The 20,462-nt window shown below is 39.3% G+C and overlaps 1 protein-coding gene across 2 annotated transcripts in view; it reads left to right on the top strand.

Annotated features, from left to right (window-relative positions):
* The first annotated feature begins 2,181 nt into the window (after positions 1–2,181).
* ASXL3 (ASXL transcriptional regulator 3) overlaps positions 2,182–20,462 on the top strand; it is a 195,349-nt gene continuing 177,068 nt past the window's right edge. For both annotated transcript variants that reach the window (XM_027525827.1, XM_027525826.1), the window contains exon 1: positions 2,182–2,383. In XM_027525827.1, coding sequence (XP_027381628.1) covers positions 2,330–2,383 — 54 coding nt within the window. In that variant the 5' untranslated portion in view covers positions 2,182–2,329. The remainder of the gene's footprint in view (positions 2,384–20,462) is intronic.

The raw sequence follows: 20,462 nt of genomic DNA, 5'->3' as shown, positions 1-20,462 counted from the left end.
TGGTTATTAAAGAATAATAATTTGCTGCAAAGGAACTGAATATGAATGTTTTCCAAAAGTTCTTAAGCACTATTTCACACACAAAAAACAAATTATGTGTTTATATATATATATATGCTATGGTCTGATTGCTTTAAATAAGTATTTCTGAATGGAAGAGAAAACATTGGAATAAGCATACAGATGCGAATGTAATACAACTTTAATGTATATGAAATGTAAAGTTAAAATGTAATACACAGGAATAAGAGTTATGCAAAGGGCTTCCCTGTTAGCTCAAATGGTAAAGAATCCGCCTGCAAAGCAGGAGACCTGGGTTTGATCCCTGGGTCAGGAAGATCCCCTGGAGAAAGAAATGGCAACCCACTCCAGTATTCTTGCCTGGAAATCCCATGGACAGATAAGCCTGGTGGGCTGCAGGCCACGGGGTCACAAGAATCTGACACGACTTAGAGACCAAACTACCAGTACTTTCAGCCCAGGGATAACTTCAGTGTGTTCTCCAAATCCATTTTTAAAAAGAAAGGGAAAAAAAATGGAGATAATCTTTTGATATTTAAAGACAATGAATAGATTTTTCTTATTCTAATGAATTAATAAGGTAAATATTTTTAAAGAATTAGCATAATCAGTTCTTTATGATTAAGTACTGCCTCTGCTTAATTTCAAATATTTTTATTACTTCAGTCATTTGACACTGTTCTCAAAGGAATCACCTTACTATAATTGTTTCATACTTAGACATACATCTTTTCATTAGACGTTCATTTCAAGTTAGGAGTATTTATTTTTAAGCATTGCAGTTTAGAGTAATAGAAACAATATGGGATTAGGGTCAAAAGACTTGAGTTTGATTCAGAACTGATTTAGCTAGAGACCTTGAATGCAATGTAATGTTTCTAAGCTTCATTTCCTCTTTTGTGCAGTAGAGGGAAAAATGTATGTTTAACTGCGTTGTTTTGAGGATGAAATGAGATAATGTATATGAAAAAACAAGACTACTATTTACATACTTTATTATTACAGTTAGGAAATAACCGTACATAAATCATCCAGAATGAGTGCTCGTTTTGTTTTTTTTAGATACCCAAGACATAATTAATGTGTGGGTCATACAGCCATTTCTTTCTTGGCGTTAACAATAACTTTATTGACCTAAACACTTCACCAGCGATCTAAGAAGTTGGAAAGGTTACAATAAACTTTCAAGGCTTAACACGTTTTTTGTTTGTTTGTAGTTCGCTAGCAAGGTTAACAGTCCAACTCTTCACGCACCCTAAACCTGGCCATTACAAACAATTTTTAAATACACAAGCGTTAGCTGTGCAATTGTTTAGATTCTCATCATGTTTTACGCTATCGAATGATGACTGGACACTATTAAAAATAACTAATGCTAAGTCATCGCACGGCACTGATCCACGGCCACCGCGCTTTGGTCTCGCATTGTTTTAGATGATGGAGGGGGCTCAACATTGTGTCAAGTTGCACCTTCAGTATTAGTTCTACATCAGAAGAAGCTTTTTTTTTTTTTTTTTCACCCTTTCAGGCTCTAAGAATCTACCCAGCCCAGCAGAAAAGGGTTAAAGGAGTCCAGCAGAGGGGAGCAGTGCAGAGAGAGAGAGACAGAATGAGTGTGCGAGCGAGTGTGAGCGCACAGGACAGAGGCGTCGAGTTGCGGAGCGGACTCGTACACAAGTTCCGAAGGCCCGCGTGTCCGCGGTGGCTGGCCCAAACCGGGCCGGAGAGGCTCCGCCTGAGCGGAGCGGGCAGAGCCCGGAGGGGCTCGGGGTCTGGGTGGGAGGGAGAGGGGTCTCGCGAGGGTTTCAGGGCGTGGCTGGAGTGGGGGGCGCGCGGCGAGTGTGCGCGGGTGTGCGCGCGCGAGAGAGGGCGAGTGTGAGCGCGGCGAGTGTGAGCGCGGCGAGTGTGCGGCCGCGTCGCCATTCCCCGTGACGTCAGAGTGTATTGTTGTGAGCGGGGCCGAGCGGAGCATCCCCGGAGCTGTCACCGCGGCGGCGGCGCAGTGCAAGCCCCGCACGAGCGAGCCCGGCCGGCGCCGCCCCCGCCCCCGGCCTCGGCCCCGGCCCCGGCCCTGCCGCCGCCGCCGCCCCCGCCCCCGGCCCGCCCGTCGCGCGCCGCCGCCGCCCGCGCGCCCCCACCCAGCCCACCCCACCCCCTCGCTCCATCCCTCCCACCCGCCGCCCGCGCGCCTCCCCCCGCGGAGCGAGTGCGGGTCACCGGGTCACTGGGTCATTGTCTCGGCGCCCGAACCCCGAGCACCCCGTGGAATCCCCCACGTCATCAGCAGAACCATCAATGAGATGCAAACATGAAAGACAAGAGGAAGAAGAAGGACCGCACCTGGGCCGAGGCTGCCCGCCTGGTACGTACCGCCCCCCGCCCGCCGCCCCGCGCTGGCCCGCGCCGGCGGAGACGGCCGCTTCCAGCCGGAGCCGCCGCCAGCTCGCCGGGCTCCCGCTCTTTGTTATTCTGCGGGAGTGGGCTCGCCCGGGGGCCCCAGTGTGTGTGTGTGTGCCTGTGAGTGTGTGCGTGCGTGCGCGCGCGGAGGGGCACAGCGATTATCTCGGGGAGCCCGGCGCCCGCCGCGCCCGGGACCGCCCGGGACACTTCTCCCGGTACTTCGCTCTCGGGGCTCGGCCGTGCCTCCTCCGCCGGGGAATTTCCGAGCGCTCGGCCGCGCTCCACTTCGCTCTGCCGCTCCGGAGACCTTTGTGTGGCAATTACCACTCCCTCCCGGCCCCTCCACCCCCCGGAATTCCATCGATAACTCTCCGTGCACGGTCTGTGTGGGTTTCGACGTTTGTGAGTTCATACATTTCACACGTGCATGCCCGGTGTGTGTCCGACCCGGACTTGTGGGGCATGTTGCATGTGGGCTCCGTCGTGGCGGCTCTGTGTGCCGTGTCGTGTGCATTATGTATGCACACTGATACGTGCAGGTTTTGTGTGGCTCAAGTTCGATGGTGTTTGTAGGTATTGTGCTCAGCCCGATGTTTGTGTGTACATTCCGTGCACGTGTGTGCCATTTGTGAGTATGTTTGTCCGGGTGTGTGTGTCTGTGTTTCGTGAAGTTGAGTCAGTGTCATTTGTAGCGGGGGGTTATGAAGAGTGTACAGCTAGGTGTGTTTCGCTGCTGGCTTCCTGGGCGGTGTTACTTCGCTGCTTTTCCTTTTCTTTAACCGTTCGGAGCTTACGTTTTAATCAGCGAAAGAATGTCTCTATAGAAATGCTGGTTGGCAGAGGGGCGTCGGCGTCTTTGGTTTGATGTATGTGTACGTGTGGGTTTTTTTCTCTCTTTTTTTTTCTTCATCTTCTTTAAACGGACAGCTGTAAACGGTTTTTTTTTTTTTTTTAAGGATATTTCTGTACAGTGTGTCTCACGGGAATGCAAGGCATTGCATTTGAAGCTTAGCCTTTCAGGCTTTCGGTTGCATAAATTAAATATTTATTCACCAACTTACTATCTGTTATAAATTGACCAAAAGAAAGCAGGCTGCATGCAGCGGGGGTGGGGGTGGGGGGAGCTGAAAACCCCAGGATATGTTACTGGTTGACTTTTAAAGATTGTTTTACTATAACTGTGGTCTTTTCTTTTCTTTTTTTTTAAGCTTTTGAGTAACTACATCATGTTCAAGGAGAACATTTGTCAAAAGTAATTATCTGAGTTTGGTTGAAGGGCCTTGCTGGTATGTTTCTGGATTCTGGCAAAGGGTTTTAGATAATTGGCCCTATTGCCCTGCGCAGAAGTGACAGAAGTCCTTCTTAATTGCATTCTAGTTATTGGTAGCTGAAGTGGCCGGGCCCCTTTATTCATTTTTAATTTGTAATAGTGTATGCTATGATTTCTCTCTTTATCTGCGGTCCTGTTAATCGCCAAATCACTCAGTCTCCGCGGATGAATGGGCAGGTAATAGTCATTCTCTAATGAACTGCATCTGCGAGAGTGAACTTATTTGTAAGGAATATGTGAAAAGTAAGCAGTGTTAAGTAAATGCCAGATTGATGTTATCATTGGATTTTTGCTAGAGCAGAGTAGGTTATTTATTGTTTGCTCAGCCATTAATTCAGAATTGTGTGGGGGGTGTGCACCGCTTCTGAAAATGCATTATTCCAGTTCCTTGGAGTGGCAGTCAAGTGCTATTATAGAGCTTCAGTGTATATATTTTAAACAAGTGAACAATGAGTTGATTTATAAATATTTTAAAATAATGGTTCATGAATTAGCTATATCTGCCTGCAGAGAATTCTTAATAAATAACAGTATTCTGATGGAATTTAAAGCTAACCATTTGTATTCAATCAGTATATGTTGCTATTCTTGAAAGTACTACACTTTATTTGATATAATTGTCTTGGAGTGATAAATCTCGAAATCAGTTTCAGAGTTACATGTTTTTTGTTCAAAGTTTCATTTTCCTCTTGCAAAGTTCATTGATGGGAAAAGACACGCTAGGGGTCATCAACACAAAAGAATTAATGATGGAACAGATGTCTCTGTTTTAACTAGACATATTGAACTAGTAGTTATGGTAATTTTTCAATTTGGTTCAAGTTATTTTTCCCCTGGTAGTTGTACAAATGTGTATGTATTCAAAATGTTGACAGTTGAAATAAAATACTGAATAAAGGAGCAAATAATTGTTACTGTAAATATCTTTTTCAGAAATTTGCCATTTATAATAGTGACTTATGATCATTCTTAACTTATTTGGTAAAAAAGGAGAAATGATTCCATTTGGGTAACAGTGACAATTTTTCATATTTTCTTTATGGTTATGTGAATGCATATAGACAAACTCTCTTCCAAACTTGCACGAGAAACATTTTTACTCTTAAAAGTGATAGTATTATACTCAGTGAAAAAGAAATGCATTTTTTTGTGTGCATTTCTGTGATAGAAGTCCTATTTTACATTTTCACACTGCCACTGCTGATTTTGCTGTGGTAGTGGTAAAGAATTTTTAGCCTTTTCTCCATCAAATGTTAAACCAGCTGTCTGATTTTAAAACTAAAGACTAAAGATCGATAGAAAATATGCAGCTCAGTATGTGGTTCTTGCAATATATGAACTAAAGAGAAAGTATCCAAATTAACATTAAGAATAATCTTCAAAAATATGCCATGTATACTTTTATATATCTATATACATATGTGTGTATCTATATATGTGTGTGTATGTACATATATATATTCTACTGGTGTGTATGTATGTGTGTTTGCATGTGATTATCTTGAACGGAAGGATATCAGGTCAGAGGAAATGCAAAGTAGATTTTTTGAACTGAGACCAAAAGCTCATATTGAAGTGTAGCTTGGTATTCATTTTTAAGAAAAATGTATAAGGAAGAGCAGTTCTTTCCAGAGTAACTTAGAACTTCCCTTAAACAACAGAATTTTGGTTTCTTTCTTTGTAAGAAAAGTATCCGGCATCCAAATCTGTAAACTGAGTGGCAGCTCCAGGGATTTTGTTTTAGATGGAGATGTAGCTATCAAGCTCCACCAATTTTCTCATAGAAGTATGTCCTGTTTGGATGTGGTGGGTTTGTTTATCTTAGGAAAGGAGGACTGGTGGCATAATTCCCCTGTATTTTCAGGAATGTGGTGATTATTAACAGGCTGCCATTTTAAAATAGTAATATGACATCTTTGCCCCCCCCCCGCCTTTTTTTCCTTTCTGCCCTGCATCAATTGCAGAAATTTCAGCCCTCAGCCTCTCCCCCTCCTCCTCGGCCTTCTGCAGTTGTGGTTGTTACTTAGCGCAGGGCCATTTAATATGGAGTCTGCTCCCAAACCAGATGCATTTTCATCTGTTTTATCTGCTCCTCTAAGGTTGTAGAGTCTCAGAGGATCCCACAATCACATGGAAGTGTCTTCTGTCTTAATATTTGTAGCCCACAATAAGAATAAAAATCAAAACCATAACTCATGTCGAGCTGGGGCTTTGACTTTAATCCTTTTGACTTTTATCTCAAGTCTTCACTCTGTTACTATAAATACAGTTTAAACCATTGTGAAAGGATCTTCATGCTTCTTTGTAAAAAATGGGGATTTGACAGGACTTTGTTTTACTGCACTAAGGGGTTTCTTTGTTACTGGCTTAACACAGAACATACTGTTATTTATATATTTAGTCTAGGTTAATTCTCTCTTTTTTTGACATGCAAAATTGTTGCTTTGAGAAGTGCTTTTTGATAGTTTCATCAGTTTGTTCTATAGGGAGTGCTCCTGTTAAGATAATGGTTCAATGTATTAATTTGTTCCCCGAGTTTCCTTCTATTTGTTTTGTTCCTTACAATCTTTGTTTAGTCTCACTGGCATCTGAAAATAAATCTTAACAATCCTCAATAGCTTTGTGCTTGGTAACATGGCTGATTTATTTGCTTGTGGTTTAGATACATTCACACAGATAATGAATATCGGTGGGTTTTTTTTGGGGGGGTGGGGGTGGGGTTCAAGGTGACCTTTGGAAAAAATTTTAATGGCAAATTTGCCTCATTGTTGGGAAAAAAGCAGGCGCACGTACTCCTTTATGCCCTAGCAGAGTTACTGAAGGTTTTAAGTAAATTGAACTTTTGTAAATCATACTGTATTAAAAATTAAGTAGGGCTTTATTAATTAAAGGAAATCTGTGTGAATCTTTTGCACAGTGAAGATTCTTTTGCATAATGCATTATATTCTAAATAAAGTGTTAGGTTTTTATCAAGTAGTGCTGAATGGTAATGGTAGCTGTTAAAGTAGAAAACAATTCATAATTGTTCATTTACTGGTTGCCTTGCCTTTTGTCTTTGTATTTTAGAAATAAATGTAATTTTTCAGGGGTGATGAACATAGGGTAGAGCAGAGAGCACTGGTCTTGCTTTTGGCATTTTCTCACTGTGTTAGTGGTGCTTAGATTTTAGGTTAGGACCAGGCCTTTGTAAGAGCGGAGAACATTTGACTTGTGATTTGGGGTAAGCCCCAAAGGTGTACATGAGCATAACTGTGACAGTGCTTACTCGTTTAAGAGACTGGCTGATGTGTTTGGCAAATGGAATTTTATTTTCAATAGCTTACATTTCAGTTGGCTTGCTTCAGCTGTTTTCTGTGATTCACACATAGCATCATTTCTTTATGTCTGTATCATCATCTTTCTTTCAGATATGGAACCTAAATTTTCATTTTGCAATTTCAAAGATGGAAAAGAGTTAGCAAGCTCTGTGCCTCTCTAGGAAAAAAAAAAAAAGGAGTTTCAAGTTGGGAAAAAAAAATGAGGGATGTGAACTTGGGGCAGTGTATAGGTTGTTAATTTTTTATTTCCTGCTGACATGAAAGAGAATTTTAAGAATTCTTTCTTAAGTTTTTCTCTCTTTGACAAATTCTTTGGTCACAGATGAGCATATGGTAGCTTTTAGACTTGTAGAGTTATACCTGTAAAGGAATTTCACCACAGAACAACAAACTGATAAAGTAATTAAATTTAATTTTTAATAATGTAATCATTTAACATGTCACTGAAATGCATTGGAAATGTGAAGTTTAGTCCCTAAATATTCTGAGGGCTCCTACATAGCATATGGGTCAAATGCCAGGGGCAATACAAACTTATCTTCTGAAGGAGTGTAGAATTCGGTGGGGGAGTTCAGAACCTGGAGGGTGACTGAGCGGACAGACACCATCCTTGGGCATCACACGAGTGATCAAGAGGTGCTAGTTTATACATTTACAGAAGGGAGAAGTTGACTGAAGAAGACTTACTGGACTAAGTGAAGCTTCATTTGTCCTTGAAATATGAGTAAGATTAAACAGGTGATGAGAGAAACTTTCTAGGAAGAGAGAACTGTATGGACAAAGGTGTGATGTTAGGTGAGAGGAAGTATTCAGGGCACAATGAACAGACCAGTCTAGAAATCTCAGAAGACTTGAGGGGAACTTGCACTGCAATAAAGTTGAAAATTAGATTGTGACTCAATTGGGGAGGGGTTCGAAAAGTCATTTTAAGAGAGCTGGACGTTGTAAATTGGAGCATGGGGCTGATGGGGCAGTGGGGTGGTAGAAACACACGGTGTACATACATACTCCCAAATGACTATTCCTTATAGAGAGGGGACTCTGTTACTTGGAGAATCTAAAACCAAAATTGATGTTAGAAATATTTTGTTTAAAAAAACACAACTTTGTTCTGTGTCATAGCCTTCCAAATGAGGAAAAGTAAACATTTGTAAGTATTGTACATTGCATTCATAGAAAACGTATACAGACCACTCATTTGCTGAATATACTCCCTTGAGATCTGTGGATAGCAGGGGTTTGCTCAGTAACTCATTCTCCTAGTGTGTGTGGTTTAACGATGTGTTCAGTATCTTCACCTTGTTTGTAAGGAGCAGGGCTGGCATAAGTCCTTTGAAAAATTCTGTGCTGTCTGATATTTTAAAAATAATACAAGCATTTTAACTGATGTAAATTTAACTGATTTGTTGCATGGAGGCATAGGGAGGATTCAAGCCTCCATCAGACTTACTGACCACCTTTCAGATTGCCTGTCTTTCATTCCCTTCTCCCCCCCTTCTTGTAAGCATCAAAACTTTGCACACTGCTGCTGCTGCTGCTGTTGTTAATTCATAATTTAAACTACACTCTCCCGCACCCCTGAGGTCCTCTGGAGCAGATCCTGGCTCCTTCCTGGTGGGACTGGAAGGAGGGGCATCTGTATAGAAGGACTTTCCGCTATTTGCCAGCACTCAGAGCCTTGATTGTTCTGCCTTTGTCCCTGCACAGTTGGTAGCTGTGGAAATCTAGCCCTGGCTGAAACTTTCCCTGAAGAGCCCTTGGGGAACAAATAGAAACATTATATGATTAGCGACATTGTTTTCATTATTAAACAAATCTACATAAAAGGGTAGCAATTAACAGCTTTATCTGCCTGAACTTAGACACCTATCTCTCCTCTTCCCTCCCTAGTCCCACTTGAAATGGATAACAATTAACTGTTGCTGGTTTTAATGTCAGCAACTGACAACACCAAATTGGGAATAGGCACTTCTCATGGTTGATTGACATGTAGCCCTCTGACACATTCTTATGTAGTTTTAGGGCAAATTCATGCCCTGGGGTTAGAGCCAAAGGGCTTGTCAGAACACTGACTTTAATAGCTGCAATATACAACTTAAATGACATCTAAGACCGTAACTTCGGTGGATCTTTTAGAACCTGAGGAATTCTCCAAGGCAGTGGAATTTATACTTAATGGACAAGCTTAGAACTTGTAAGATTTTTGTCTAAGTATATAGATGTATAATTGACTTTATGATATAGTTTATATCAGTTTATCTGTAGCATACGTTAGTCCATGAAAAACTTAATGATTTTGAAAATAATTCCAAAATTGATTTTTTTTGGCAAGTGTTCTTTTTTTTTTTTTTTTACTAATCCTACAGTTGATTTCTGAGTGTATGATCTATGATTTAACGAAGGGAATGGGAGGGACCCTCTTCATCTTATTCAGAGGACAGATGGTATTTTCAGGATTTTGTTAACTTTCATGTAGTGAAACCTGTTTTAATGAATTCAAGAAATTAGAAATTGAAATTGGGTTTTTGGGCTTGTTTTCCAGCTTAGTCATGAAGAAGACATGATATATAGTGAGGCTGTTGGTTTTTCTTAATTTTTTTTTTAATGTCTGGAATAAATGACTATACATGTAATTTGCACGTGTATAGAAACCTTGTTGACATTGCTGCAGAACTAAGTCTGTGTCTGGACCATCAGGACTCTGTATTCTCCACAACCACCCTCCCCTTCCTCCCCCTCCTTATCATGCACACACAACAGACACTCATTATTTGAAAATTTTTTTATAAGAAAATCTCCTTGCTTTAAAATATGTGTTGTCATATCCTCAAAATCTCAAAATTAGAAATTGCCATTCCTGAATTCCCTGTTTACTTTGGTCCTCTTAATCTCTTTTGAGTCAATTCTGGAAATTCAATTAAACATTCTGAATTAAACTTTGATATTTTACTTGTTTTCTTTGCCTCACTGTTGCTCTTTCCTGCTTGTTGTAGGGTCTCCTCTCAGCTTCTCTCTTCACATTGCTATATCTCAGAATTACGTCTCCCTCCTTTTTATTCTCAGTTTTCTCCTCTCTTTGAGCAGTCGCACCCACTTCAGTGGCGGGTATCCCAGGACAAGAACTCTAGTCTTGATTTTTTCTTTATATTTGGATTTATACTAACAATTTTTATTGTTTATCTCCTTGCACTATGGATATTCCAAATGAAATTCATCCAGTTCAGTTAAATATTCATTGGCAACCTCCCACAAATGTGCAATGCATTGGGTCCCCAACAGGAAAGGATATCATTCCTGTCTGGAGGGCACTTACCTGTATGAGCATAAATAATGTCTGTGAAGGGTGGAAATTCTAACTATAGCTCACATTTAGCTCCTCCTTTTTTCATTCTCTGTGTTTTACAGAGTGCTGACCTTCCAACTAATTCTGAACCTAATTTGTTTTCCAAATTTTACTTAGTGAAGCTGTATTAATCTTTCTCGAACACATTTGATCTTACTGAATCATTCCTCTACTTATAGTTTTGTGATTACCTTTAAGTTAAAGTTCAGCAGGTCATGGGAAACTCATTTTAACCTTGGAAATACTTTTTTAAAAGTGATATATGATTGTTTTCCCTAATAGTATCAAGAATTTAACATGTTCTATCCATTATACATCACACCAACTTTCCCATCATGTAGTAATTTCTGCAGCCTCATATTTATTTTAAATTCTTTTAAAACATAGCAGTTATTTTTAATATGACATAAATTAATAACATTTTATTAACTTCCATGCTCAACTTTATTTCTCATATTGCATTCACTCTAAGTTGCCTCCTTTAACAGCTTTTTAAAAAAATTAATCGAGGGTCTCTGGGTTCACAGGCTTTGCATTTCTGATATATTTTTGTTTGTCCACCCCTTAAAAACTTGATTATTAAGCTTTTGTGTTTTAAGTTAGTTCCAGACTCATATGCAATTATAAGAATTAAGAAAAAGTGAACTAGTGGCCAATCCTTCCTAATCATCCATACCCTCTCCCCCAATCCCCCCTGTTCTCATAATTTTAATCTTAATGTAGTCAAGATTGGGTGTACAAAAAAAAAAAAAAAAGATTATGTGTACAAAAGTGATCAACCTTGGCCTTTAAGAAGAAGTATCCATCAAATGTGTGGATTATAATTCAACAAGATTTTTATTCTCACAAAGTTCAGCTCATCTTCCATTAGAAAATAAAGGGAAAAACTTGGTAGGAAAAAATTAAGATATTCTATGTTGCTCTCACCTTTGAGTGATAATTTAACTAGTTATAAAAGTCTTAGTTGACAGTTGCTTTATCCTTAGTACATTGGAGATGTTTCTTCATTATGTTCTTGCATCAGTGGTTGTAATATCTTGTCTGTGGTGAGTTTCATTGTTACTTTTTAAAGAAGTAATATGCTTTTTGTATCTGAGAGATTTTACATGTTCTCTTTATCCTTGAAGTTATGAAGTTTTAATGCTTTGTCTTAAATGTTTGTTTTTGTGTTATTATGCTTGGTATCCAGAGTTTACTTTTTAGCATGTATGTTTAGTTGCTCAGTTGTGTCTCTTTGTGATCCCGTGGACTATTGCCAGCCAGGCTCCTCTGTCCATGGCATTTGCAAGGTAAGAATAGTGGATATAGTTGCCATTTCCTTTCCATACTTTTCTTAAAGAGTAAACTTAATTGTTGCCTTTTTATACTTTAAAATTTTAATCATGTTTTGGTATAGAACTTATATTGTCTTGTGTCCCCAGCAGGCCATGAATTCTTTGAAGTCTTCTAAGTGTTCCCACAGCATCTAATTGTTTAGTTTATGGGTTAGCAGTGATTTAAATACAATGTGGAAAGGACTTCCCTAATATAGAACAGGATACAGTAGTAGATATGCTGGCTTGGCTGGTCAGAATTGTGGATTGCAAGCAACAGAAACCACTTGTTGCTAACTTAAGTATAGAAAATGAGCTTTTTTTGGAGACCATAAAGTAGTTTATATAGTCATCGGGAAGTCATCACCTTCTTCTTAAAAAAAGGAGGTTGGAAAAATCAGCAGAGATCAATAGAGTATGTGCAGCAGAAATACACACAGTCATGCTGCAAGAACAGTCTACTTGGATTGTGGCTGTGGACACCACTAGCACAATAATGGTCACCTCTGTGACTTAGTGCTGACATTGGACACTGCTGTTGCTCCCAGTGTATCATATGAATGTATTATAGTCTCCTCTATCTTTGCATCCAATACTCAAGATTCAAATTCACAGGCAGATGCATCTAATTGTCAGACTGTAGCTCCCAAGTCTATACCTTGGCTGCTGAAGACTGATGAGAAGGTGTATATGGCCTCTTCACCACTGTAGTGGAAGCATCTATGTTTATGTATTCATAGTGGCAATAAAGCCAACTGAAGATTAAAACTGAATGCCCCACCTCTTTCCACCTCCTGTTCTCAGCAATTTTGCTCCGTATTTTTCTTCTCTCAGTGAAAGCCATTGCCCTCTCTGTAGTTCCTCAAACTAGAAACCTTCTTGTCATCATTAATGCCCTTTTGTATTTTTTTTTCTTTTTATCCAGTAATCACTGAGTTATGCCAGTTTTATTTCCTTTTCTTCAAATTTGCAAATCCTTGTCTTTACATGCTACACATATCCATTTCCACTGTAATTTATCTTGACTCAGGCAGTGTATGGGTTTGGGAAAGAATATAGATTAATGACAGGCCTAAAAGTCAGGCAGATTTATGTTTGAGGCTCATTTCTGCCACTTACTATGTGTTTGACCTTGGGCAAATTATTTAACATCTCTCAATTTTAGTTCAATTGTCTATTAAAGGGAATAATGGCATTACAGAGTGGTTGGAATATTTAAATAAGATAACGTGCATAAGGTACTTAAGTACAGTGTCTGACATTAGAAGGTGCCAGTTAATGTTAGTGCCTGGTAGTTCCCATCTTCTCATTAAGTTGATACAACAACCTTGTAAGTGGTTTTACTGACTCCAGACTTGCTTCCACTCAGACTCATTCTCCTTATTACATCCACAGCTGCTTCTTTAAAGGAAGAACTGGTTCATGTTATCCCCTTGAGCTTGACTAAGCTGCTATAGGAAACAGATGGCATTATCTTATAATGCGTGATTAAAGAAAGTTAGGGCACAATAAAAGAAAAGAACAAGAGATAGACAAATCAGGGATATTACCAGCAGAAGGATGTTACTATTCTTAGACTTGAAGGGCCAAGGAGAGCAGAGAGCGGTTACTACAGAGATGTGGGCTCTTATTATAGAAGGATCAGAAGTAAAACATAGCCAGTGCCATCCCTCACCCCTGCAAGGGGGAGAAGCATGCTCATTGTCATTCTGACTCCACTCCTTCCATCTTCTGATCTCCAGTTGGTGCCTCCTATGGCTGAATCCATGTATAAGTCAGAAGACAGAGGACTTCCATTGGGGAAATTCATGGTTGTCAGCCTACTGGGTCATGAAGCTGAGTAGAGAAGGCTAAAAAGTGAATCTGGAGCTGCTAATGGGGAATGCAGAAAACATCTCTTTTTCAAATACCTTTCAGTAGCTTCCCATGATTCTAAGAGCATCATGGCCCTTGTTTCAGGATCCTTCAGGTTTGTCCTTTGCATACATCTCCAGTTTCGTTGCTTGATTCTCTCACCATTGGCATTTTAAACACCTTAATATGAAAGTACTATTAGATCTTTGAATTTATCATACTGCCCCATATTTTGTCTCAACTTTGTACATGTTCCTTCTCTTTGTAAATCTTTCCTTCCTCCCCTTGTATTCTTTTCATCTGGTAAATTCTTAACACTTCCTTCAGAGTTCAACTTCCTTTAAGAAGTTTTTGTATGCCCCCAAAGCACTTCACCCCTCTCCAGTACTCTTGCCTGGAAAATCCCATGGATGGAAGAGCCTGGTAGGCTGCAGTCCATGGGATCGCGAAGAGTCGGACCCGACTGAGCGACTTCACTTTCACTTTTCACTTTCCTGCATTGGAGAAGGAAATGGCAACCCATTCCAGTGTTCTTGCCTGGAGAATCCCAGGGATGGGGGAGCCTGGTGGCTGCCGTCTATGGGGTCACACAGAGTCGGACATGACTGAAGTGACTTAGCAGCAGCAAAGCACTTCATAGTTGGGACGGTTATTATAATTACTTGTTTACTTTCTTGTTTATAAGTATTTCCTGAGTACCTGATGTACTATATCAGGTTAAGAGGGTGCTGATTATAGTTGAATAAAGTGAATGAGTCAAAGAAGATTTTTCAGAGGAGCTCTTATAGCTAATTTTTTTTTTAAGTTTTCAGAAGATCTGTAGAACTATAAAACTTATTTCTTATTGATTTATTTCCATGTCATTGCTGAATTGTCATTGTACAGCCTAGAGAAGGGATCTGATTTTCTGAGACTCAGTTGGACAACTGATAGGTTTTGAAAAATCTGTGTGTACTGTCAATTCACTAGCCTCTTTTATTATTTTGGGATACTTTGTTGAAGTTAATGGCAATGAAAACATATTCAATTCCTGCCATTAATATGTTATGTACCCTGTGAATTCAATAAAATATGGAACTTGACCTTTGGGAGATTAACATTAAAAAACCCCCAAAAAACCCCTTGAAGCCCAAGAGATACTTTTCTGTAAATTTTAAGTTGCAAAGTGTAGTAGAAATTCAGTAACATAAAAGTAGTCTTTTATGTTTGATTTTAGTAAGATTCAATGATGTATCTTACTTTATAAAAGCTTTCTGTGACTTACAAACCAAGAGAAGAATTATATAGTATATTTATTACAACACGGATTGGAAATGTTTACAAAGTAAACAATCTCCTTTATACATGTAAGTAAAACATTTATAAGGAGTTCCCTGGTGGTTCATGTAGTAAAGTGGTAAAAAATTCCTCTGCCATTGCAGGACTCATGGGTTCATTCCCTGGGTCAGCAAGATTCCCTGGAGAAGCAAACAGCAACCCACTTCAGTATTTTTGCATGAGTAATCCCATGGACAGAGAAGCCTGGTGGGCTACAGTTCATGGGGTTGCAAAGAGTTGAAGAATTGGACGTGACTTAGTGACTGAGCATGCTTGCAAAATATTTACAACTTGATGTCACAGTTTCCTTTTGAGAGTGTAGAAATCTGATATAATGATGGAACAGACTTTATATATCAGATATCATAAACTATTACTATTACCAAAGTAACTAATAATTAAAATCACTGTTGTTAAAGTAATGACTAAAAATGGCTAATAAGAGTTTTTTTAAATAATGCTTATTGGGTACTTATATGCCTGATAGTACACTAACTTATTATATACATTATATTGTTTAATCCTAAGTGCAAACCTAGGAGACTAAGTGCAAACCTATAGTGCAAACCTATAGCATAGTCCATCTTTTTTAAATGAAGAAATTGAGATTAAAAGTGCCAGTTAAGTTTCTCTCAGTTGCAAGTGAAATAAATTTAGTGAAAACTAGTTTAAGCAAAAAGTCCCACTTAACTGAGAAATCCAAGGGTGGAAGTCAGTAAATTGTAAGTGGGTAAAGAGATATAGAGACTATCATCAAAATATTTGCTTTCTCTCCATCTTTTATCTTTGTTTTTTCTTGGCTTAATGCTGCAGCCAGGATCTGATAGAAGTCTTGGTCAAGATAAGATGCTCATTGGCACCCCAGAGCTGCATCCTCCAAGCATAAAACGAACCACTTTCCCTGCTCCTCCTCTTTATTATTATTGTTGTTATTTTAAATGCCCTCTCAGGGTAGTCTTTATTTTGTCCTACTTGACTGTTTTACTCATCTCTCACCAGCAGCAGTGGCCAGGATCAGGTAGCATGATGGATTACCATGCAGCAATGACTTGGAGCAGAAGAAAATTATGCAAAAACACCAATAAAAGGGAGATAGAAAGTATGCCAGAAAAACAAATTATACATGCCATTCCTTCTGCTTTCAGAGAGGGCGAATTAGCTTGCTAAGCTCGTCAGTAGGAGAAGAAAGTGAAAGTCGCTCAGTCGTGTCCGACTCTTTGTTGCCCCATGGACAATACAGTCCATGGGATTCTCCAGGCCAGAATACTAGAGTGGGTAGCCTTTCCCTTCTCCAGGGGATCTTCCCAACCCAGGGATCAAACCCAGGTCTCCCGCATTGCAGGCTAATTCTTTACCAACTGAGCTATCAGGGAAGCCCAGTTATTAGTAGAGCAGTGATTAAAACCCATGTCTGCCCATGCTCAGAGTTCTAGACATTAAGCATATTAAAGTTACTTTTTTATTCCTTCTTCCTGGTATTCGTTTTATGATTGTTTGTTTCACATTTTCAAGATGTTAAAGCCAAGACAGCCATTGCAAAAATTGTAAAGATTTCTTTGGAGCGTTTCCTCTGGAACTTACTTTCCTGATTTAGAGGCCAGATATTACAATGGATAGTTTCTGTTCTGTTTTTCCTCACAGACCAGTTTCTTTAAATAGCACTCTATATGAATGGTCTTTATATAATATTTATAGTTTAGCACCATTCATGACCTGAATTCATGAAATATATAATTCTGGATGAGGCTTCCAGGTTCTTTCTGGATGCAAGTAAATACTTTCATTCACTGACTAAATGCCAAGATTTTTTCACAGGATCAGTTGTGACCCTAAGAGAATGTTAGTTTAATGAAAGAGAGCAAACTTTTCTTCTCCCTAGCATAAACTCTCACTCATTTCTCTGAATATTGAGAAAAGATCAGCATAAGATGGCAACTCCCTGTTTTATGTACAGTTACGTGGCCATCACAATCTTATGGCTGTCACTTCTTATTTATTCATTTAACGGCATTTCTCTTCTAGAGCTTAAGGGAAACAAAAGTTGTGCTTAGAAAATTTCTTCTCCTTCTCCCTTTTTCTTTCTCTTAGCCTTGTGGAAATGTAACCGTACCTTCTCAGTTTGGATGAAGGTTGATGGCACTGAGCTTTTTGATGTTTATGCACGGTCTATTCTAGGCAGAGATGCTACTGTGAATAAAGAGAAAAACACACTTAGCCCACCAGGATCTTTAACGAGGAGATGAGAAAAGTAAAAATAAAACACTATTAAGTATAGACAAAAATACTATGTGACTCCTGTTCTCATCCTTCCTCCAATTTTTAGATATCTGTTTTTATCCCTTTTAGCTAATGCTGTCTTCACAAACCAAGTACTAGTAATTAAACGGGAATCGAAGGACTGTCAGTAGGAAAAACAAAAATCAATGAGCAAATACAGATATTGTATTACCTTTTAGTCTCCTAATGACTGTTTTATTTTTCCTTGCTCCAGAACTCACTGTTAAGTGAGTTCAGCTTATTGGTAGAGAATGCAAGATTCATAAAATTATTTTCATTCGTTAAAAGCTTCAGTGGAGAAGGAGGCCCTTTAAAAATTAGTCTCGTTTTCCCAGTCCATTCTTTTCATGACTTGTGTCTTATTTTCCTGGTGTAGATGATAGCCATAGGCAGCTTTTCAGAAAGAAGCAACTTGAAGCACATTAAAGGTATCATCCAGAAAAATGAATGATGAGGGAACAATAGTAGGACTTTGATAAAACTTAGTGTTTTAATTTTTTTTCTGTGTGTTTTGAATAAGCACTTGATCCTTGAACACCGCAGAGGTTAGGGGTACTGACCATCTGCACATTCAGAAACCTGTATAACTTAGAGTTGGTGCCCTCTCCCCTCAGTTCCTCTTCATCTGTGGTTCTGTATCAATGGATTCCACCAGCTATGGATCATGTAGTACTTATTGTTGAAACATCTGCCTGTAAGTGGACCTGTGCAGTTACAACCAATGTGGCTCAAGGGTCAGCTGTGTTTTCAGTTGTGTTCGAGAGACTCAAAGAGATGAAAAGATAGTTTTCTACTAATTATATTTTTAAATTTCTTCCTTCATTTTTAATGAATGGTTGACTGGCTCTTTCATTATAGGCAGTAGGTTGGCACAGGGTGGGCACCTCTTGCCCCTTGAAGTAGGTGTTACCAGGTGCATGGTCTTATTCCCTCTAGCCAGGGTTTGATTCAGCTTTTTTCTTTCTTGAATGTGTTAATCACAGAAGCTGGTAATGATGAAATTTCAGTCACCCTGCTTCTAGCTTGGACATACAGATGTGAGTGAGGAATCAGCATTTGTTTTAATCCACCAAGATTTGGGGGTTGGTTTTTACTGTTTGTATCCCTGCCTCCTGACAGATACAGTTCTGATAGCAACACGGGATGTTTTTGTTCCAGGCCACCCTTTCCCTTTGTTTATGAGACAGTAAATGCTTAATTACATGCTTAAGAGGTAAGTAAAGCAAACAAGGTTAAGTCCCTGTTTTCTTCTTCATTCCATTAAATTGCTTTGTAAAATCACCCTCTCCTGTAAAAAATATCTTTGATATTTGTCAAACCAGAAACCAGTAGAGGATTTTCATTGCAAGGAAAATTTGTTTCTATTTTCTCTTAAGATAATTCTGTTTATGTTTTTTCTTGATTAAAAAAAAAAATGCTTTTCCTTCCATCTGTCTACTCAAGAGGACAGATTTCTAACCAGAGAGAGTGAAACAATTACTGTTAACAAGGAATTGAGTTCCAAGATAGTTGAAGAGATAGAAAAAGGGCACCTGGGCATTTTCAACAAGCTCAGGTTCCCAAGTCCAGACAAAGTGTGCTTCACGTTGCAAAGGTATGACCAGATTTCCACCCCATTGAGAAGAGGAAAGCAGACACTGTAATAACACCTCCTTCTTTCTTTTCCTTTCTCTCTCTCTCTTTTGGCCTAGAGGAGAGCTTGTGGAAAGGAGCGCCCCCACTAAGGGATTATATTTCCCAGTCTGTCTCAGAGCGTCCTGTCTCCATTTCCCATGCATTGAGGGCTCGGTCACCCTCCGGCCGTTTCCCACCAGTTTTGACTCTTTTCTAGATACAGCACAGAGAAACTCCTGACAGCTGACACACTCCCCATTGAGCCCTACCTTTTCATGTAGGAAAAGGGGGAGAAAATGAGGAAAACTTGTCTTGAGAGCCTGCAGATTTTCATACCCAAGGAATGTGTTGACCACATGCATCTTAAACCAGACGAGCAAGGTTTGTTCAGCCCTTCAACTTGCCAGTGTGCAGCCCAGTCTATTCCATGCTTGGAAGCAAAAATTCAAAACCAGATTTTCTAGATGTTTCTACCAGTCATCTGCTCAAATAGCAGTGGAGTTGTTCATGCACAGCCCCTTACATATTATATTTTTCATTATGGCATAATTTATCTGTAGGAGACATTGATTTTCACAATGAATTCCTTATCTTCAAAATTTCTTGGCCTTTATATGGAAGTATAGCTACTTCATTGTAATTATTATAGGCAAGGCCATGACTGAGTTGTTAGGATTACAGAGTAGACTTTGGTCTTCTCATATGATTTCCCAGTAATACGGAGATGATGCATTTTGTGTTTATCTTCCCTTTGTACCAGCTGACTAGGATATTCCATAGTTTGTTCTTCTGTCGGTTCTCTATACCTGATAGCAGGTGTAGTTAGTGCTTAAAATCTGAATGTCAAGGTAGTTAGCAGAACTCTCAAAACTTTTCCTGCAGATCGTTTCCTCAGGGAGAATTTGATTCCTTTTGAGCCTAATTTCTACTGCCCATAGTTGAGTGACTCTAGGAGAAAAACATCTGGCCTAATTTATATTCAGGCATAATTCAATAATGCTAAATCACAACTTATGGGAAAAATCTAACTGAGACTTCATAAAAGCACTAATTTAGAGTTGGTTAATAGGTAACTCTTATTTGTATTTCTTTCAAAGGGATAGATATTTTAATCATATTGGAACTAATAATTTTTCTTCATTCTGACATCTAAAGGTGGCATTGTGGTATAATGAGCTTGCAGCCTGGTTGTATGCAAAACTCAGCTGGTAAAATCAGGACTGAGGAAGGCTAAAAAGCAAATAGGGACTATCTGATTTCATAAAGAATCTTTTGTTGGCGAAGGTAAGTTTTAATGTTCCATTGCCTCCTTAAAGAGACTCAGCCTATACCTCATATCAACAAATATGGGCTGATTGAAACCAGTTCTGTTTGCTTTGTGCCCTGATAAATATGGCCTTCATTCCTCTGGCACTTAGTGTAAGAAACAGGACCAGAAAGGAGGGTTGGATGGAAAACTGGAAAACTTGGCTAATTTTAAGGTAGGTAATACATCAAGTAGAATATTAAAGTAATTGCCCCAAGAATGTATTTAGTGTAAATTGTGTTGCAGATATTTTAATTATATCTTAATTACTTGAGTACAGTAAATCTGGTGGGAGATCTTTGACTTGGCTTTTAGTATAAATAGTTACGGTAGATTTTTATGCATGCTTTCCTTTACAGACAGGAAAAC

This window comes from Bos indicus x Bos taurus, chromosome 24 (assembly GCF_003369695.1).
Source record: "Bos indicus x Bos taurus breed Angus x Brahman F1 hybrid chromosome 24, Bos_hybrid_MaternalHap_v2.0, whole genome shotgun sequence".
NCBI classification, from domain to species: domain Eukaryota; kingdom Metazoa; phylum Chordata; class Mammalia; order Artiodactyla; family Bovidae; genus Bos; species Bos indicus x Bos taurus.
Note: the sequence above shows the minus strand (reverse complement) of the source record. Positions and strands in the feature narration are given on the sequence as shown.